At 42.4% G+C, this 20,217-nt stretch overlaps 1 protein-coding gene across 4 annotated transcripts in view; it reads left to right on the top strand.

Annotated features, from left to right (window-relative positions):
- LOC112238313 (interferon-induced very large GTPase 1) overlaps window positions 1-20,217 on the top strand; it is a 67,831-nt gene that overhangs the window by 24,236 nt on the left and 23,378 nt on the right. For all 4 annotated transcript variants that reach the window (XM_024406887.2, XM_024406890.2, XM_042315700.1 and 1 more), the window contains exons 2-5: window positions 4,592-4,875; window positions 8,382-8,510; window positions 8,786-8,902; window positions 19,173-19,467. In XM_024406887.2, coding sequence (XP_024262655.1) covers window positions 4,601-4,875; window positions 8,382-8,510; window positions 8,786-8,902; window positions 19,173-19,467 — 816 coding nt within the window. In that variant the 5' untranslated portion in view covers window positions 4,592-4,600. The remainder of the gene's footprint in view (window positions 1-4,591; window positions 4,876-8,381; window positions 8,511-8,785; window positions 8,903-19,172; window positions 19,468-20,217) is intronic.

Here is a 20,217-nt window from a genome sequence, read left to right on the forward strand (position 1 = left end):
TTAGGGTTGTAACTGTCAACATTTACAACCCATACGTTAGGACGAAGAGGTGAGGGCCTTTCTGGGGAGATACATGGATAACGTCTCCTCAGCAAGGCACCTCAAAGACTCCCTTGGGTTTTGGAATGGGAGAGAGGCTTCCAGGCCCTCCTCAGGGAGGACCCAAAGGGACATGGTGGCTACCTCCATCCTCCTGCTATGTTCTCCCTAGGGGCTGACAGGTGGATGTTGTTTTATGCACGTCAGCCCCCATTTTGCAGGCGCTGTATGGCCTACGGCCACATATTCGCTTCGTGCAGCACAAGAAAATGCAGATTTTGTGGACACGAGGCGAGGGATTGTGACAAGCCTAAGGCGTGCCACGGGTGTGGCTCGTCAGCACACCTGTGGCGGGGGTGCCCGGCTCGTCAGAGGTCATATGCGTCTGCGGCTGGGGGAGCAGGAGCGGGGATGGGGAAGAAGAGGAGGGGAAGGAAGCACGCCTCATGACCAGAGTACAGGTCCAGAGGGAAGGCCGCAAGGAAGGAGGAGGAGCAAGAGCGGCGGATGGAAGAGAGAAGGAAACAGAAGGCACGGGAGTAGGAGAACCAGGAAAAGCGGCGGAAGAAGGCAGCCGAGTGGAGGAGCATGAGAGAGAAGAAAGCGAGGGAGGAGTGTTGGAGAAGGAGACGGTGGAAGAGCAAGTGGACTGGGGGAAAGTGCCCTGGTGGAAGAGATGAGGGTATGGTGGAGGAGCTGCCGGGGGGGAGGTGGTATCTCTCCACTGCCGCCATCACCAAAGAAGAGAATGAAGAGGAGGGTGCGATTGGCCGACAGTGAGAGGAGGGGATGGCCAAGAGAGTGATGGGGTGGGAGAAACCTCTGGGTTGCTGCTGGTTTTCCCAGGCCCTCAATTTCTGTTGGGTGGGACACACCTAACAAGACTCAGGACTGGGTACAGGAGGAGGTGGGGAGTTTTTTTCAAACCAGCTGCAGCACTGGGGAGGGGAGGACTGTGGGGGTAGACCCAGGGTGCAGGGCACCCCGGAGCCAAACACTATTCCTGCATCCTGGGTTGGTGAGATGGAGGAAGAGGGGGATGTCGGGAGTACGGATGGTATTCTCACCGGTAGATATGGAGCAGGGAGCATCGGGTGAGTCTCCTGTTTTGTTTTTTCTGTCTGGGTTTAGAATTTGAGTGTATTACATGATTTTATTTTATTCTTTCATGGGATCTAATTTTACTTTTGTTAGTTTAAATGTAAGGGGTTTAAGGGATTTTGTTAAGAGGAGGGCGGTTTTTAGTTATTTGGAGGGTGTGGGGTTTGATTTTTGTTTTTTACAGGATGTTCACCTGAGGGATGGAGGGGATGTTAGTAGGTTTAAGAGGGAGTGGGACAAGGGAGTCGGTTTGGGGTATTGGGGGGTGCACTCATCGGGGTAGGGATTTTGTGAGGGCACAGGGAGGTAAAAGTGGAGGATTCTTTTATGGTAATGCAAGGGAGGGTTATAGGGGTGGATGTCACGATAAGGGATTGTAAGTTTAGATTAGTGGTGGTGTATGGGCCACAGGTGGTGGCAGACAGGAGGCAGATGGTGGACTGTCTGATGCCCCTGTGTGTCACAAATAGGAAATTAGTGATAGGGGGATTTTAATACAGATTTAGGAATAGGGGGGATAGCAGTGCAGGCGCCATCACCAGGCTAATGGCTTGCCATGGTCTGGTTGATGGTGGTCTGCACACTACTTCCGAGGACATTGGAGAAGTGATGGAGGCCCAGATTTCACTAGAAGAGGTTGAGAGCGCTCTTAGGAGGATGGGAAAAGGGAAGGTGCCTGGGATGGATGGGCTGCCGGCTGAGTTTTATCTCAAGTTTTGGGGTATACTTGGACCAGTGGTCCTCGAAGTCTTGAAGGCCATCCTTGAGACGGGGGTCCCGGGGGATCAATGGCTGTTGGTGTGCTGTCACTTTTATATAAGAAGGGGAAGTAACAGACCTTGGCAACTGGCGGTCGTTGACCATGCTGTGTGTAGATTACAAGCTACTTGCAAAGGTTTTAGCAGACCGGTTGCGCACAGCCCTTCCCTACGTCGTCCATGAGAATCAGACGTGCGGGGTAGAGGGCCGCTCTATTAGATGGAACCTACAGTTAATCAGGGACTCCATCGCTTGGGTTGAAGATAGAGGACTGCCTTTAATGGTAGCAGCTAGATCAGGCGAAAGCCTTTGATCGCGTGAATAGATCCTTTTATTCAGAGTGTTAGGTCGATTAGGATTTGGGGAGAAGTTCATAGGATGGATTCGTACATTATATGTCGGAGCGGGGTGCCGAGTTAGTGTAAATAGTCACTTGGGTGGCGTTTTTGACCTCTCGTCTGGGGTCAGGCAGGGGTGCCCACTCTCGGCTCTCCTCTTTGTTCTGTACATGGAGCCTCTGGGGGCTGCCATTAGGGCAGACACAGGGGTGGAAGGCTTGTTGATCCCTGGAAGTGGTGGGCTGCGTGTTAAGATGACGCAGTACGCCGCCGACACTTCCTTGCTGCTGTGCAAGGACTCGTGCCTGACAAGGTCCCTTGCCATCTTTGGGGATTTCACCCGAGCGTCGGGAGCGGTTCTGAACCATGCAAAGTCTTCCGTCAAGTTTTTCGGAAGATGGCGCGGTAGAACGGATGTGCCCGGGGGTTATCTCTCGTGTGAGGGGCCCTGAGGATTCTCGGGGTCCATTTTGAGACCTCCGGCTCAGCGACGCTAAACTGGAACATGCGTATCGCAGTGGTACAGAGGAAGCTAGCAATGTGGAAGGCTAGGTATTTGTCTTTTATGGGCAAAGTCCTGGTCCTAAAGGTGGATGTGTTGCCGTCTCTTTTGTATTTGGCGTACATCTACCCATTGCCGGCTTGTCTGAGGAGGCCTCTAGTGAGGCTTGTGTTTCAGTTCATGTGGAGTGGCAGGTGCGAGTGGGTCGCCAGGGCACGCATGCTCTGTCCCATCGGGGAGGGAGGTAGGGGGTACCACATTTCCCCCTCAAGCTGGACCGCAATTTTGTTTCTTTCTTGTTAACGGAGCTTGCTCATCCAGTGATACACCCGTCGGTTACCTCCTGCGGGTGTTCTTCTCGTATCAGGCGAAGCGTAATGGTGTGGTCTAACACGGGTCCTCGGGCCGAACAGCTGCCGTGGCACTTTCATGCGGCCAAGTGGCTGCGTGCGCACCCTGAGGTTGAAGTTGCCCAGTAGGTTTAGATCACAGGCACCTGTACGAGGAGGTCAGAAAGGCAGGGAGTCCGGCGCCTGTAGTGGGCATCTCGGAAGTGTTCTGGGAGGGATTGCAGGCACGGGGTCTGGACAACAGGCTCAAGGACCTGAATTGGTTGAGCCTCCATAAGTGCTTGCCGGTACGTTCCATCATGTACCGGTATAGTTTGGTGCAATCCCCCACCTGTCCAAGATCCTCTTGTGGCAGGGAGGAGACTGTGCTCCATGTCTTTTGGGACTGTGCCTTTGCCGGAGTAGTATGGGCTAGGGCACAGGTGTTGTTAGGTTTGGTAAGGGGGGATTTTGTATTGACGTGGGCCAGGTTAGATAGAGGTGTAGGGAGAGCGAGAGGGACAGGTTTCTGCTCTGGCTTCTCATGAGTCTCTTTAAACGGGGGCTGTGGGAAGCCAGGCAGAACATGGTGAAGACAGGGAGAGATTGGGGGGTGGAAGGGATAGTGAGGAGGGTGGAAGGAGATTTGAGGGGGAGGATGAAGAGGGAGGAGAGGAAGTGGGGGCAGCATGCTGCTCGGGAGAGGTGGAAGGGGGGTTTAGGGCTGGGTGTCATTTAGATTTGTAAGGGGATAGATTAGGGACGGGGAGATAGGGAAAGGTAGTTTGTAGGGTGATGGGGAGGGAAGATGCTCCCCTGAGGTTTTGTTTGGGGTTTTTGTTTAGTTAAATTAAAATTATTTATTTATTACCATTATTTGAGTATGTATGAGAATTATGAGTTGTAACGAATGAATGGTATTGAAGATAATAACCTATACAGCCTATCTCTTTAATAAAAATTATTTTTCATGTTCCGTTTGTTGTTTTGTATTATCGTGTTTTTTCGTTTATTTAAGATGTATATTATTAACCACGCTGCATTTTGGTCCGACTCTCTTTCGACGGAAGAAAATCGTAACAGACAGGTGTTTTTTCTTGACTGATTACCATTTGATTGATGTGGTGTATGTCATATCATTTGAAAGAGCTGTTTCTCAGCTTTCAAAATATGTTAAAAAAAACATTAAAAAAAACAGGCTGTATTAGGTTTTCACGTTCCGTTTGTTGTTTTTGTATTGTTGGTGTTTTTTCGTCATTAAAGATGTATCGAACTAACCACGCTGCATTTTGGTCCGACTCTCCTTCAACGGATGAAAGCCGTAACAACAACATAAACAGATGTGGCTGTGAGACTACATATGGAAATAGTTCCAGTTAAGAGTAACACAATTACAGTGATTATTTCAGCCGTATGCATGTTTAAAAATATCTCTGACATCTCCACCAACTACTGAACTTAGTTTGAAGTATTTTTGAGGTCCCTGTCCCTGAACTAATCATATGGTTCTGTTTTTCTTCCAGTGTTAAAGCATGGCCCACATTCTTCTTACTGACCTGCTGGATCACCTGGAGCACGATGAGCTGAAGAGGTTCAGGTTTTATCTTATTGACCAAACTCTGGAGGGTTTCAAACCCATTTCAAGAGGCCATTTGCCTAAATGTGAACACTATGATGTAACATACATTGTGGAGAAGATGATGGCAGCCTATGGTGATGAAAGAGCCCTGAAGATGACAATGCACATCCTGGAGAAGATCCCCCGCAATGACCTGGTACAGACGATGGAGCGTGAAATGGAGAAGAGGTAGGTTTTAAGATTTACAAGATGTAAGTAAATTTAGCATGTTTTAGATGTCATGCCCTCTAACAACGGTTAACATAATAACTTGTCTAAATGTGATACGTTTTTTTTTTTAAACGGTTAATGTAATAATTTGCCGGATAATGTAATAAAATGTTAAACGGATAACGTAATAACAAAGTAAATGTTTTTATGCACTATTTCCCTCATTTTGATGCACATACCACCCTCCACAATTACAAAAACACACACACATTTGAAATTAGTCATATTTGAAATCTATCACTTATAGATGACTTTATATTGTGACTACTCAATCATTCCTCTTACTTCTGACTTATAGTTAGTGTGACAGCAAGACCACTCTAGATATTCTACTACTACTAGTACTACTACTTTTAGGCCTACTATAACCACAGTCACTAATACTACATATTACAGTCACTATTTCCACCACTATTGCAGTCACTACTTCTACTGTTACTTTAATATACACTTAGAATTTTGGGGGGGGATAGAACCAAAAAGTGTGCCTGCAAGTGTAACAGTATAGACTTTACGTCCGTCCCCTCGCCCGACCTGGGCGCGAACCAGGGACGCTCTGCACACGTCAACAGTCACCCTCGAAGCATCGTTACCCATCGCTCAACAAAAGCCGCGGCACTTGCAGAGCAAGGGGAACTACTACTTCAAGGTCTCAGAGCAAGTGACGTCACCGATTGAAACGCCACTAGCGCACACCACCGCTAACTAGCTAGCCATTTCACATGGCTACACAAGCTGGTGCCCTGTACCTGCCTGAGTGGAGTAGGTCAAAGTCAAGATGCAGGGGGTCAGAAAGGATCTTGTGAGCTTTGTTGAGGTTCCTAACCTTAAAGATCTCATCCACATATGTCTTTCATACTCTGAATACCTTAATAATTGATGTGATGATAGTTCTTCTCAGCATTTTCGTTTGAGTGATATTGGGATAAGATTTGATCCTCAAGCGGGATTTTAAGCATCTTTTTATGTTTATTATCAGGGCCACAGCCATGAGTCATATATCTGAGTAGTGAGTGACCAGTCAGGATATTTTAGCGTAGATCCAAGTGATGATGATACCAAACCAAGGATAAAAGCTAAAACAGTAGAACCCAGAGTTGTATGATAGTAATGTTATATTATGTATGATTTGTATGAAATGTGTATGTTTCTTGTTCGATTGAATTATGAGACTGTCTTTCACTGCTTTCAGGATCCATCCAGATAGACCAACTTCACCAGAACCCAGTTATCTATCAATGAAGACTAACAAATCTATGAATATCCCTCCCTTGTATTTCAGGATGGAGACTTAACTCAAAAAGAGAAGATAATACATTTTACTTATGCAATTGTATCCAGAATAACCAATTTTGCTACTATCTCATTCAAATCAATAGAAAAGGGTATTGTGCCACAAGACCTTACGTTAGCTTTAGCCAGCTAGTAATTATCCCCAATAGCTAACATTAGCTAGTTACCCTAGCAACAGATTCACTAGCTCTGTATGGAAACAAATGTCTTACCTTATTGTTGTGAATGTTTATTATTATTAAGTTAATATGATAATTTAGTGCAGAAAGCCAAGCCAACTGTTGCTAAGCAGATACGAAGCACCTCATTAAATACAACTGTAATGTTTATTTCAAGGTGTTTGCTCATTCTTTCCAATCCCCCCTCCACTCCTCATAGTTTTCCATTACTATAGTGCAGGAGTTTTCAAAGTCTGAGATAGTGGACCTCCCTTCAGAAATCATCAAGGCAGCCCCATAACAGAAAACAGATGAAGGTTAGGTCTCTTTAACTTGCTAAGACAGTATGTATTCATAATGTGGCTTGCATATCCACTCCTAACTTTCTACAGTCAGTAGCCTAATAGTAAGCAATTGAAAAATTAGATGTTTTATTTTTTTTTGCGAACTGTCCCTGTAATGGTGAGGCAGGGAGTTCGTTTTTCCACAAGCCTTTTCCTCATCTCAAATTCATGTAGCCTTATTGTAAACCCACTGGCTAGCTAGCACATTTGAGCCAGCGAAACCAAATCGAGAGCTTGGAATTACAAGGTTCTGTCTGCATTTCTGTCAAAACAGGGTTATTGACATAGCCTTGTTCTGTACAATGCTCTATACCTATAAAGTATTCTAAATACCTAAAATCATGTTAAAATAAAGGTAGACTCCGTGATATGACGTAGGTGCACAACATAAACCGCATAGTGGGTCAATTTCCGCAACAACTAAGAGTGTTGAAGCGCGAGACTAACCTTTTCAGCTGTTTTAGTCCCGTACCTACCACTCTAACATGAAGCGAACACATGCGCAGATACTGTGTGTGAGCGTAGTGTTTTTAATCGACCTCATCGCAATATCTGCGTTGCTATTCATGGCAACTTCATTTTGTTGAGTCTACCTTTAAAAAGAATACAAGATAAAAAATTGCTCATATCAATGATGGTTTGAAACTTTATAGACTCCCGCCAGCTATTTTTTTAAAACTTTTCCCTGTTGAAAAGTATAAATACAGTAATGTACACACACTTTAGGTTAAAAAAAATACATTTGGTGCAAAAGTAACTTTTTTTTGACACAGCTGCAACATTTTGCAGGAGTTTGCAGGAGTCTGTCTGATGGGTGATTGTCAGTCATCGGTATCCCCTCTTAATAGATGAGCAATAGAGGTGCATCCGTCTTATCAATATCCCTGCTCACCGATTACTACTGTTTTAATAGGGTGTAATTTGCTTAATAAAAAGTGAGATATGAAGTTTACAAGAAAGCTACAATTGTCTTTTTTTCAGTAGCCTACATATACTACATATTTGCTACAGGAACATATATCATGTTTTTGCGATGGAAATGTATAGTAGAAAACTATATACCGTTTGACTTTCCTTTAAAGCCTCCCCAGAAACTGGCGCCGCCCTTGGCAGGCGCACCTCACACTTTGAAAACCTTTGCTTTAGTTGTAGGGTTCAGCTGCAGAGGGCAGACTCCCGAACCCCGAGTTGTCTACAGATGAACACTGACCATACTATGGATACCCCACTTTTATTCAAGAAGGAGGCCTGTACTCAAAATGAGGGGTGAGAGGCTGTTTGTGGCACTTAGTTAATTTGGATGTAAATTCAATATTATTTACATCCAACTCTCATAGTCTTCTACTTGCAGGGTTCATCTGCAGAGAGCTGATTCATCAACTGCGAGTTGTCTAGCCATGAAGACTGACCGTTCTACCGATCTATTCAAAGACTATTCTATTCTTTTCAAAGACTTTACTCAAAAAGAGTAGTGAGATTACACATTTTACCCCTAACCTTGCACCACTGACCTGGACCTTAACCCTAAACCTAATCTTAATCCTACCCTTTGAATCTGATGGTTGAATATACACCTCCTTTATGACATTTTATTCAAGTTGATGTCAACACTAATTGGTTGAATTATGTTGCTTCCTCTTCTCATAGTTTTGCATTTCTGTACTTTCAGTGTTCATCAGGAGAGAGCTGAGTCACCAACTCTGAGTTTTGTATCAGCAAAGAGTCACCAATCAATGGATATGGATGAGGAGGACGAGGAGTATGAGGACAAGGTGGAGGACTCAGCTCAAAAAGAGAAGTAAGATCGTACATTTATTTTAAGGGAATTTTATCAAACAAGTGAACAAGGAAATGCGTCTTCTGCGCAATACCACACATATGCATACACGCACACTCACACACACACAGCTGAGAGGAGGGTCAAGCCACTGTGCATTGCCCCTGGAGTAGTTGTGGGTTTAAGTGCCTTGCTCATGGGCTAGGAGATTGTAGTTCCGTTTTGCCAGACCAATTCCCCCATTTTTATTATTTCAAATTGTGAACAAAGATTTGAGTGTCTTTCTATGTTTACAGCAACAATTTGAAGCATCTCCAGCTATGTACCACCAGTCCTATGACTGACCAGAATAAACAGTCAGTGAATTCAAGCAGCATAGACCCAAGTGATGGAGACCAACCCAGGAATGAAAGGTAATCCAACAACACATGCAGAGTTGTATGACATGCACCTATGACATGTACTTTAAAACTTCCTTTAAATGCCGAGCTGCTCTGCTGTTTGTTGGGATGGGCGTTTAATACAGTTTGAGCTTTGGAAAGCCCAGTTTTCCCTATTTCTACAAGTTAATAAAAACAGCTACTATCATTGATACATTCTTTTTTTTATATATATATAATGTATATATATATAAATATATATAATTTATATATGGATAACTTATTTGTATTGCTTTTAATCTTTTTAAATGAATTTATCTTAACACTTTGTTCTAGCTAGCTATTTATGTAGGTAGCTATCAAGTAAACGCAATGATATATATATATATATTTTGCATTTTCCAATTAAGAACATTCAAAACAAAAGTGAAAAGATATTAGACAACGATAGGACAAAGTGACAGTAAACAGACGAGCGTAACAAAAATAATTATAATTATATATACAAACATACAATAAGAGAAAAATAATAATGAGACCTGCCGTAGGCTACATATTATACATTACGTGTGAAACATTGTGAGGATTATATAGAGATTCTCCATATAGTCAATAAAAGGTTGCCAAATTCTGTAAAATGTCTAACTTATTCCTCAAGCAGTAAGTGATTTTCTCCAAAGGGATACAACTATTAACTTCCGATAGCCACATTGCAACTGGCAGGGAGGAATCCAATTTCCATTTCTTGGCAATACATTTCTTGGCAATCGCTAGCAATATTTCTGTTAGCTTTATAGTATGGCTTTGCCTAAGATTGGTGTTAGTAAAGTTGCCCAGTAGACAGACCTCTGGGTCTAAAGGGAATGCAACCCCGTGAATTGAGGATATGGTATCACATACCCCCTGCCAGAAACCGTGTAGTTTTGAACACTGCCAAGTGGAATGGAGGAATGTTCCTTCATCTGAGCCACATCTAAAACATAGGGAGGAGATATCTGGGTTGAACCTGTGCAGTCTAGATGGGGTGATATTGAGCTGATGGAGGAAATTAAACTGGATCAGTCTGTATCTGGAGTTCAATGTGGATGTAACACCATCCCTGCATAGGTCACTCCATAGATCCTCATCAATACCCAGATCTTTTTCTCATCTAAGTCGGGGTTTATCTAGCTCAGGCAGTCCTGACATAAGAGCATCATAAACACAGGAAATGATCTTGAACAGTGGTTGGTCTGCGTGGCAGAGTTGTTCAATAGGTGACATCTTAGGTAGGTTCCATTGTCCCTTGAGAGTCACCCTAATAAAGTTTCGTAGTTGTAGGTAGCTAAAGAAGTCCCTGTTAGGCAAGTGGTATTTCTGTTTCAGCTGATCAAAAGACATAAGAACTCCCTCCTCGTAACAATGTTCCCCCTTATCAGACCATGGTCTAAAGTTACTATTCTGGAAAAACATAGGAATCAATCTATTGTTCCATAAAGGGGTTTTAGGGGAAAGGAATCCCCCTCGTCCGAACAGCTCATGCAGTTTGCACCATGCCAGGACAGAATGTATGATTAAAGGGTTGTCTGTGTTTTTTTTTTTAGATTTTATGTCCCATTTGTAAAACAATTCTGCCCCAGTGTCATCATTTACCTCAAGCTTTTCAATGTTCAACCATGAGGGAGAGAGACCATTGTCAAACCTCTGAGCCAGAAACCTAGACTGTGCAGCCCAGTAGTACATTCTAAAATTGGGGAGGTTTAAGCCCCCTTGACTGTAATCAAGGGTCAGTTTATCCAGGCCAACCCTAGGGGTTTTGCCGTGCCAGATAAACCGTCTGGTCAGCTTGTCGAGAGAGAAAAAGAATGCTGCGGCACAGGGATAGGGAGAGATTGAAACAAATATAGAAATCTGGGCAGGACATTCATTTTAATTACATTGATTCTACCCAGTAGAGTGAGAGGTAAGTCCATCCAATTACAAAGGTCACCCTCCACCTTTTGCAACAAACTGGCCAGATTGAGTCTTTAGAGGTTGTTCAGATTACCATCCACCATTATGCCCAAATATGTGAAGCCCATAGGCGACCATCTAAAAGGAAACTTGTGCTTGATGGTATGATGGTCAAAGACAGACAACGATAAGATTTTGCTTTTATCAAAATTGACCTTATATCCAGAGAAAGAATTATAACACTGTAGTAGGTTCTGTAAGTGAGAGAGGGAGTGTTCTGGGTTTGTTAGAAATAAATTAAGGTCGTCCGCGAAGAGTGATAATTTATGGGTATGGGGGCCCACCTCAAAGCCATGTATGTCAGGGCACATTCTAATAGCCTCAGCCAACGGTTCGATGGCAAGGGCAAAGAGGTGGGGGCTAATTGGGCAACCTTGTCTGTTGCCCCTATAAAGAGGAGGAAGTAATCCCATTGGTAGCAATCCTAGCTTTAGGAGATTTGTAGAGTGATTTTATCAAATGTACAAACACTGTACCTAAACCGAATTTTTCCAAGACGCGAAAGAGGTATGGCCATTCAACCCTATCGAAGGCCTTTTCAGCGTCGAGGGAGACTGCGACACTAGGTATTTTGTTTTTGTTAGTAAGGTGAATTGTATCAAAGAACCTTCTGAGATTATAGGAGGACGATCTATTAATTATGAAGCCAGTCTGATCTGGGTTGATCAACAAGGGAAGACATGACTCCAGTCTCTTAGATAGCATCTTGGTGACCACTTTACAATCTGTGTTAAGGAGAGAGACTGGTCTATAGGAGGTGCACTTTAGTGGGTTTTTTCCCTTGTGGATTACAGTAATCACTGCTTGAGAGAGAGACTCTGGAAAGCAGTTGTCTTCCCTGGCTTTTTAAGTACCTCCATAAGATAGGGGACCAACAGTTCCCTAAATTCTTTATAGAACTCTGGAGGGAAGCCATCCTCCCCATGAGATTTATTAGAAGGTAAGGATTTAATGGCCTCCAACAATTCAGGAACTGAGAAGTGTTCACTCAGGCGCTCGCTATCTTCCCCTGACTGGCATGGGAGGTTGAGAAAGGAGTCGATCTCTGATAGATCATCGCTTTATTGGGAAGTGTAGAAGTCTTCATAGTATTTCTTAAAAGTATCATTCATTTCAGTAGGGTCGAAAGATATCTCATTAGTAAGAGTTTCTATGGCATTAATTGTCCTCTTACTTTCTTCTGCTTTCAGTTGCCATGCCAATATTTTGTGAGCTTTCTCTCCAAGCTCGTAATAACGCGGTTTTGATTTAGTGATGGCCCTCTCAGCTTGATATGTGTTCAGAATATTATATTTCAGTTTTTTATTTACCAAAAGCCTGTATAGATCTTTAGTCGGGCCTCTTTGGTAGGTTTTCTCAAGCTCTGAGATTTCAGATTCAAGGGCACTCTGTTCCGCACTGTGTTTTCTCTTCAGCCCTTTATAGGAATTGATCTGTCCCCTCAGATAGGCTTTCAATGTGTCCCAAAGAATGAAACTGTCAGGAGCGGTTTGTTTGTCAAAGTAAACATATTGATCTGCTCTTTGATGAATGCACAAAATTCAGGTTGCTTTCGGAGTGTAGAATTTAGTCTCCATCTATATGCTCCATTTACCTTGGTAGGAATGGAGATTGATAATACCAGAGGAGAATGGTCACTAAGCAATCTGGGGAGATACTCGACATCTAACACTCTATGAAACAGTTGTGTCGAAAGTAAAAAGTTATCTATGCGTGTGTGTGTCTTGTGTGGGTGTGAATAAAAAGAGTAGTCCCTATCCTGTGGGTGCAACTGTCTCCAGCTGTCTAGTAAATTGAAATCTTTCATGAATGACATGGTGAGGTTGCCGGCTTTGGTAAGAAGTGAGGGTTTATCAGAAGACCTATCAAGAACTGTATCTAAGCAAAAATTAAAATCTCCTCCAACCAGTAGCCAGCCTGGTGGTGCTTGAGCAACCTGAAGGAAGACATTCTGAATAAACATATGGTCATCAGAGTTAGGAGCTTAAATATTCAATAGGGTCCAAGACTCTGAAAACATGTGCCCCTGCACCAAAACAAACCTGCCAGAGGGATCAGAGATGGTGTTGTTGACGCAGAAGGGGATGTGTCTACTTATCAAAATTGCAGTTCCTCTTGCTTTGGAGTTAAAAGAGGAGGAAAAAACTTGTCCTACCCATTCCCTCTTCAATTTCTTGTGTTCACTGGCTGTAAGATGTGTTTCTTGTAAAAACACAATGTCAGCCTTTAGTTTTGGTATGTATAGACTCTTTTCCTTTTAATCGGGCTGAACTTGTTAAGGCTAAGGCTATGCACAATATTAAGACCTTTTACGTTGAATGAGACACATTTTAGTGGATTAAGCATAGGTTGGGTTTCAAATATGTAACTGAATGGAAATCTATCATATGTAGATAATTAGGAAATGTTTCAACTTTGGTTTGAGCACAAAAGTGACCCGTGTGTCTCTTTAGGAAGGAAACAATAAACATAGAAAAAAGGAGGAAAAACATAATAAAAATCCCACCCACCCTGATTAGACTAAAACAACAATCCCAACAATCAAACACCAATACACTTGTAGAGATACGTTGCTGCTCACTTTCCATCTTGCTCTTACTAGCTAAACCTTGGCGTAAACTAAAACCTGTGAGCTCTCTAAGTTGAAAACAAACGTTGTGAATAGATATTTATGGCTGAATATTTACTGCCCACGGTAAGGGCTGCTTGAGTCTCTTTTCGAAAGATTAACATAAATGAGGGGGAAAGCAGTGGGCCTAAAACCACTTATTGCTTCGCCCAGTAGATATGGACTAAACCAAAATATACTCTCCTGTAAATGTAATAGAACTCACCCCGGGAAAATACGGTTAGTTGAAAATGTACAAATCAATTATAGTGACCGGGAGATACCAGCAGTTCAATCCGGATAAGAGAAAACAAACAAACTGCATTTTATCCCCCAGAGAGACCGTCCTGGCTCAGACGTTGCATTTTATCCCCCAGAGAGACCGTCCTGGCTCAGACGTTGCATTTTATCCCCCAGAGAGACCGTCCTGGCTCAGACGTTGCATTTTATCCCCCAGAGAGACCGTCCTGGCTCAGGCGTTGCATTTTATCCCCCAGAGAGACCGTCCTGGCTCAGACGTTGCATCTTATCCCCCAGAGAGACCGTCCTGGCTCAGACGCTGCATCTTATCCCCCAGAGAGACCGTCCTGGCTCAGACGTTGCATCTTATCCCCCAGAGAGACCGTCCTGGCTCAGACGTTGCATTTTATCCCCCAGAGAGACCGTCCTGGCTCAGACGTTGCATTTTATCCCCCAGAGAGACCGTCCTGGCTCAGACGTTGCATTTTATCCCCCAGAGAGACCGTCCTGGCTCAGACGTTGCATTTATCCCCCAGAGAGACCGTCCTGGCTCAGACGTTGCATTTATCCCCCAGAGAGACCGTCCTGGCTCAGACGTTGCATTTTATCCCCCAGAGAGACCGTCCTGGCTCAGACGTTGCATTTTATCCCCCAGAGAGACCGTCCTGGCTCAGACGTTGCATTTTATCCCCCAGAGAGACCGTCCTGGCTCAGACGTTGCATTTATCCCCCAGAGAGACCGTCCTGGCTCAGACGTTGTTCAGTTCTTTGAGAAAAGTGTGCACTTCTCCCGGTGTGTTGAAGAGATGGCTTCGGCCTTTGTACTGAACTTTCATCCGCGCAGGGTGGATGAGGTAGCCGGTGATGTTCTTCTCCTTCAGTGCTTTGGTGGAAGTTTTACTGGATTATTTAGGCTATATGTTTCTTGTAAAAGTGAACAGTTTCTCAGTATTTAAAAAAATAAAATGTTTAAGTAAGGGATAAGCAGCGACACTTTACATTCTGTGGAAAATAATGCACGATGTGGAAGGTGAGTGCCACGATACGCTAGTGGAGTGGAACTAACCTTCCATAGAGTTGCATTATTTTCCACAGAATGCATAGAGCCCTGAGTTAGTTATCATGATTATACCACAGCTAACATTTAACACATTTACATTCACATTTACAGATTTACAGCAATATGCATGCATGCATACATTTTTAATTCAAACAATACATTTTACATTGTTTTTACCAACCTAACTACATAATGGTAATAATTGTATTTGAATGGTAAATCATAGGCCTACTTAAAATACAGGTGAATTAATATTCAGTAGGAGTGTGTGCATGCATTGAGTTATTGGGCTTGTTTTGGCTGATCAGTGGAGTGTATGGTGCTACAGATGACTATCTGTTTGCTTTCCATTTGGGACTTATATTATATATCTAAACAACTCAATTGGCTATTTCTGCTTTCTGTCAAGAAATGTGCAGGTTGTAACTTGATCGTACAACTACGATTGAATAGAGCGAGGCTGTAACTCTGCTCCCTTTCACATCTCTCTCCATTGCTCATATCACTTGCTGCTGTTTACTGATACTATGATAACTAGCTGAATGGCGACGACATTTACTACCATGTCATAAATGTGCATAATATCTAGCAAGGAGAGCAAGGGAAGGAAAATATATGAAACGACGATGCACGTTGTCTGAATGACTCAAATCTGCCCATAGTTTAAGAAGTGAGCACACACACTAATCTACAGCTTTCTTGGTCCATAAACATGCAGGAAGATTCTTAGGTAGCTAAGCCTGTTGCTAATCTTTATTTAGCCATTTTAAAACGCTTACTTCTTTCCCTATTATGACAATCCTCTAACCCGGCTATCAACTGAACATTTACGATTGCGGCTGGTCAGATCAGCACGCCAGTAAATGGCGAACGTTATACCAAAGAGGTTTAGAAACTCTGTGGTTACACTGCAAGTCAGATGACTTGGTGTCGAAAATGGTACATGTTCAAAATAATAACCAGCTAACATTAGCTAGGTACGTTGGGGATTAGCTCCTATCTGATATTTTAGCACCATGTTTATCTAGCCAGCTAGATATCATTGTAGCTAATATAGCTAGCTAGCTAACACCACAGATTAATGGGTTAGTTATCATAATCTTTGCTAACAGGTCACATACCTATCTGCTTAGCTAGCTTGCTTATTGCATGCATGTCCGGGCATGTCGACACAAGCCTTATTATTCATGAATTAAACTAAGATTTACAACAGGAGTTTGATTTTGGTTACTGTGTCAATTCATAAACTTCTCAACACTGCACTTTTCTGTTGGAGAATGAGCTAGCTTGCTGCGTTGATTATTTTTCCATCTTAGTATTATGCAGTGCTCATGGCTCAGGTGGTGACTGGAGGCTGGCATAGCAGCAGTTTTACTATGTAGAGGGACTATCGGCCAATAGCAGATAGACTAGAAAAGGATCGGACAATTATCGGTTGTTCTCTAAAACAAACAGATTTGCTCAAAGAAGTATAAATTAGAATAATTAATAGAATCTCTATGTGCTAGCTAAGTTAACCAAACCATCAGTCCTGCTAGCTTGCTATTATGAAAATCAAATTCATCAATGTGTCACGCCCTGGTCTTAGTATTTTGTGTTTTCTTGATTATTTTGGTCAGGCCAGGGTGTGACATGGGTTATTTATGTGGTGTGTTTTGTCTTGGGGTTTTTGTAGGTTATGGGATTGTGGTATAGTAGAGTTGTCTAGGTAAGTCTATGGTTGCCTAGAGTGGTTCTCAATCAGAGGCAGGTGTTTATCGTTGTATCTGATTGGGAACCATATTTAGGCAGCCATATTCTTTGAGTGTTTCGTGGGTGATTGTTCCTGTCTCTGTGTTTGTTTGCACCAGATAGGCTGTTTAGGTTTTTTCACGTTTATTGTGTTTGTATTGTTCGTGTTTATTTTATTTTTTTATTAAACATGAATCGAAATAACCACGCTGCATTTTGGTCCTCCTCTCCTTCACCGCAAGAAAACCGTAACACAACGCCTATAATATTTTCAAAGAAACTTTTTCTTTCGAAATCTGCCCTAACATAGAACATGTAAGAATGAACTTCATAGCCATTGAATATTGCTATATATTATAGGGAAATAATGCATGTTCTAGAATGCCCTTCAAGCCAATCAGAAACAAGTTTTCCACAATGCCTTGCTGGATATAATGGACGACGTGGGAGGGACAACGCGCACCGGAGCCCCTCCATGGAGTTTATAATTTCCAAATAATATATAGAGCGGAAGCGTTTAGCCTACTTACACCACAATGGAAGCTTCTCTAACATCAGATATGTACAGTGTGGTGTCCCTCAGGGCAGAGTCCTTGGGCCTTTACTCTTCTCTATTTTTACAAATTATTTGCTACTTGTCTTACCAGAAGCTAAAATGACTGTATATGCTGACGATTGCACACTTTACACATCAGCACCTACAGCCAGTGAGCTCACTGAGACTCTTAACAAGGAGTTAGTCAGTGTCAGAATGGGTAATGAACAATAAACTGGTCTTAAAACCTCTTGAAGCTAGGGGTACTATTTTTATTTTTGGAAAAATAACGTTCCCAAAGTAAACGACCTATTTCTCAGGACCAGATGCTAGGATATGCATATAATTGACAGCTTAGGATAGAAAACACTCCTAACGTTTCCAAAACTGTAAAAATATTGACTGTGAGTATAACAGAACTGATATTGCAGGCGAAAGCCTAAGAAAAATCCAATCAGGAAGTGACTCGTAATTTGAAACCGTTGTGTTCCTATGCATCACTATTGGCCATTGAAAGGGATATCAACCAGATTCCTTTTTCTACATATTCCCTAAGGTGTCTACAGTCTGTAGACGTAGTTTCACACCTTCATGTTGAAGAATGAGCTTAAACGACTACATTGCGTAAGTGGCCACCTGATGGCTCTCAGAGAGATTCTTACGTAAAAGACAGAGGTAGCCATTTTTCCTCTCAGTCCTACTGAAAAGCCAATTGTCCCGGTTGATATATTATCGAATAGATATTTGAAAAACACCTTGAGGATTGATTATAAAAAACATTTGCCATGTTTCTGTCGATATTATGGATATAATTTGGATTTTTTTCGGCGTTGTCGTGACAGCTATTTCCGATGGATTTCTCAACATAACGTGACCAACAAAAGGAGGTATTTTAGGTATGAAAATAATCTTTATAGAACAAAAGGAACATTTGCTGTCTAACTGGGAGTCTCGTTAGTGAAAACATCCGAAGATCATCAAAGGTAAACAATTCATTTGATTGCTTTTCTGATTTTCGTGACCAAGCTTCCTGCTGCTAGCTGGACATAATGCTATGCTAGGCTATCGATAAACTTACACAAACGCTTGTCTTGCTTTGGCTGTAAAGTATAATTTCAAAATCTGAGATGACAGGTTAATTAACAAAAGGCTAAGCTGTGTTTCGCTATATTTCACTTGTGATTTCATGAATATGAATATTTTCTAGTAATATTTTTTGACCGTTGCGCTATGCTAATAATTAGTGTAGTTGATGACAATTCTCACAGATCCGGGATGGGTAGTTCCAAGAAAACTATACTAAACCACACAGTTACCAGTAGAAATTAAATCTGGTCATTAGTTGAATTGTTTAGGTTGCTAGAGAAGTGCACTGGTCATTCATTCTATTTGTTCATTGCTATACAGGCTGGCAATGTTCTTATACCTTGCTTCCTAGCTAGGCAACTATGGCTAACACAGTCATGTCAAACTCTGCAGGTAGAACAAAGTAGCTGCATTTAAGTTTGTTTAATCTGTTTTCTAGTGACATTTATTTGGATACATCCATAACAATGAGTTGATGATGTCAGGAAACGGTTCATTACAGTAGAGGAGTATGCACTGCAAATTAAACACAAAATTGTTTGTTGCTACCAAATCTGCCAATATGATTGAATAACTGAATTCAACAATACCAGTTGCTGAAAGCAGCTGGTCAAACAAAAAACATTTAGGAGTAGCCACTTGCGTCATGACTGCGCCATTGTAACAAATAAATTAATGTTCATCACTCACCACATAAGGTCATCAGATGCTGCAAAAGAAATGATTGTTATTTAGCTAGCTACCTTTTTTCTCATAGGACCTGTGTTTACAATGTATCCAATTTCAGTTTGTGTGGATGTTGGTTTAGCTTTCGGTCACTTTGTAGCAAGTAAGGTCTGCATGGTGCAGTGATTTAGAACGATAAGGAACCAATTGTTGGAACTACTTCAGAGGTATCCAATATCTTTTTCAACTGTAAATGAAATGAATGCACACTCTAGAATGACCTTCTAAGCAATCAGAATCGAGTATTCAACATTGCCATGGTATAATGTGTTTTATAATGTTTAAGTTTTAATGTGTGTAATTGTCTGCCACTTAATATCTGCAGGCCAGAAGAGATGCTCTGTGATGTCTGTGAGGTCAAAGCTGTGAAGTCCTGTCTGACCTGCAACCTGTACTACTGTGAGACCCACGTTAGGAAACACTACACAGTACCTAAACTACTGAGACACACCCTAGTGGATGTGACTGGAGACCTGGAGGAGAGACTGTGTCAGGAACACAACAGAGCTCTGGAGGTGTTCTGCAGGACAGACAAGGTGCTTATCTGCAGCCTGTGTTCAGTGACAAAGCATAAAGGACATGATACCATCTATGATGAGAGAAAACCAGCTAGAAGACAGGTAACTTGTATGTTCTGTTATTATGTGTTTACTTACCTCTTGTGTGGGTCCAGTCTTGTTGAGCTGCAGTGATTCCTTGTTTGCCTGATTCATAGCACCTTTTGTTGCATGCTTGCCTAATTAATTATTTTAAGTAATACAGTGCCTTCGGGAAGTATTCAGACCTCTTGACTTTTTCCACATTTTGTTACGTTACAGCCATATTGTAACATATATTTTTTAAACATCCTCATCAATCTACACATAATACCCCATAATGGCAAAGCAAAAACTGTTTTTTAGAATTTTTTTCTGATTTATTAAATATAAATAACAGAATACCACATTTACATAGGTATTCAGAGCCTTTAATACTTTGTTGACACTACAAGCATGGCACAGCTGCATTTGGGGAGTTTCTCAGATTCTTCTCTGCAGTTCCTCTCAAGCTCTGTCAGGTTGGGTGTGGAGTGTTGCTGCACAGCTATTTTCAGGTCTCTCCAGAGGTGTTTGATCGGGTTCAAGTCCGGGCTCTGGTGGGCCACTCAAGGACATTCAGAGACTTGTCCCGAAGCCACTCCTGCGTTGTCATGGCTGTGTGCTTAGTGTCGTTGTCCCATTGGAAGGTGAACCTTCGCCCAAGTCTGAGGTCCTGAGCGCTCTGGAGCAGGTTTCCTCAACGATCTCTCTGTACTTTGCTCCGTTCATCTTTGCCTCAATCCTGACTAGTCTCCCAGTCCCTGCCGCTGAAAAACACCCCCACAGCATGAT

This window comes from Oncorhynchus tshawytscha, unplaced genomic scaffold (genome assembly GCF_018296145.1).
Source record: "Oncorhynchus tshawytscha isolate Ot180627B unplaced genomic scaffold, Otsh_v2.0 Un_contig_3536_pilon_pilon, whole genome shotgun sequence".
NCBI lineage: Eukaryota > Metazoa > Chordata > Actinopteri > Salmoniformes > Salmonidae > Oncorhynchus > Oncorhynchus tshawytscha.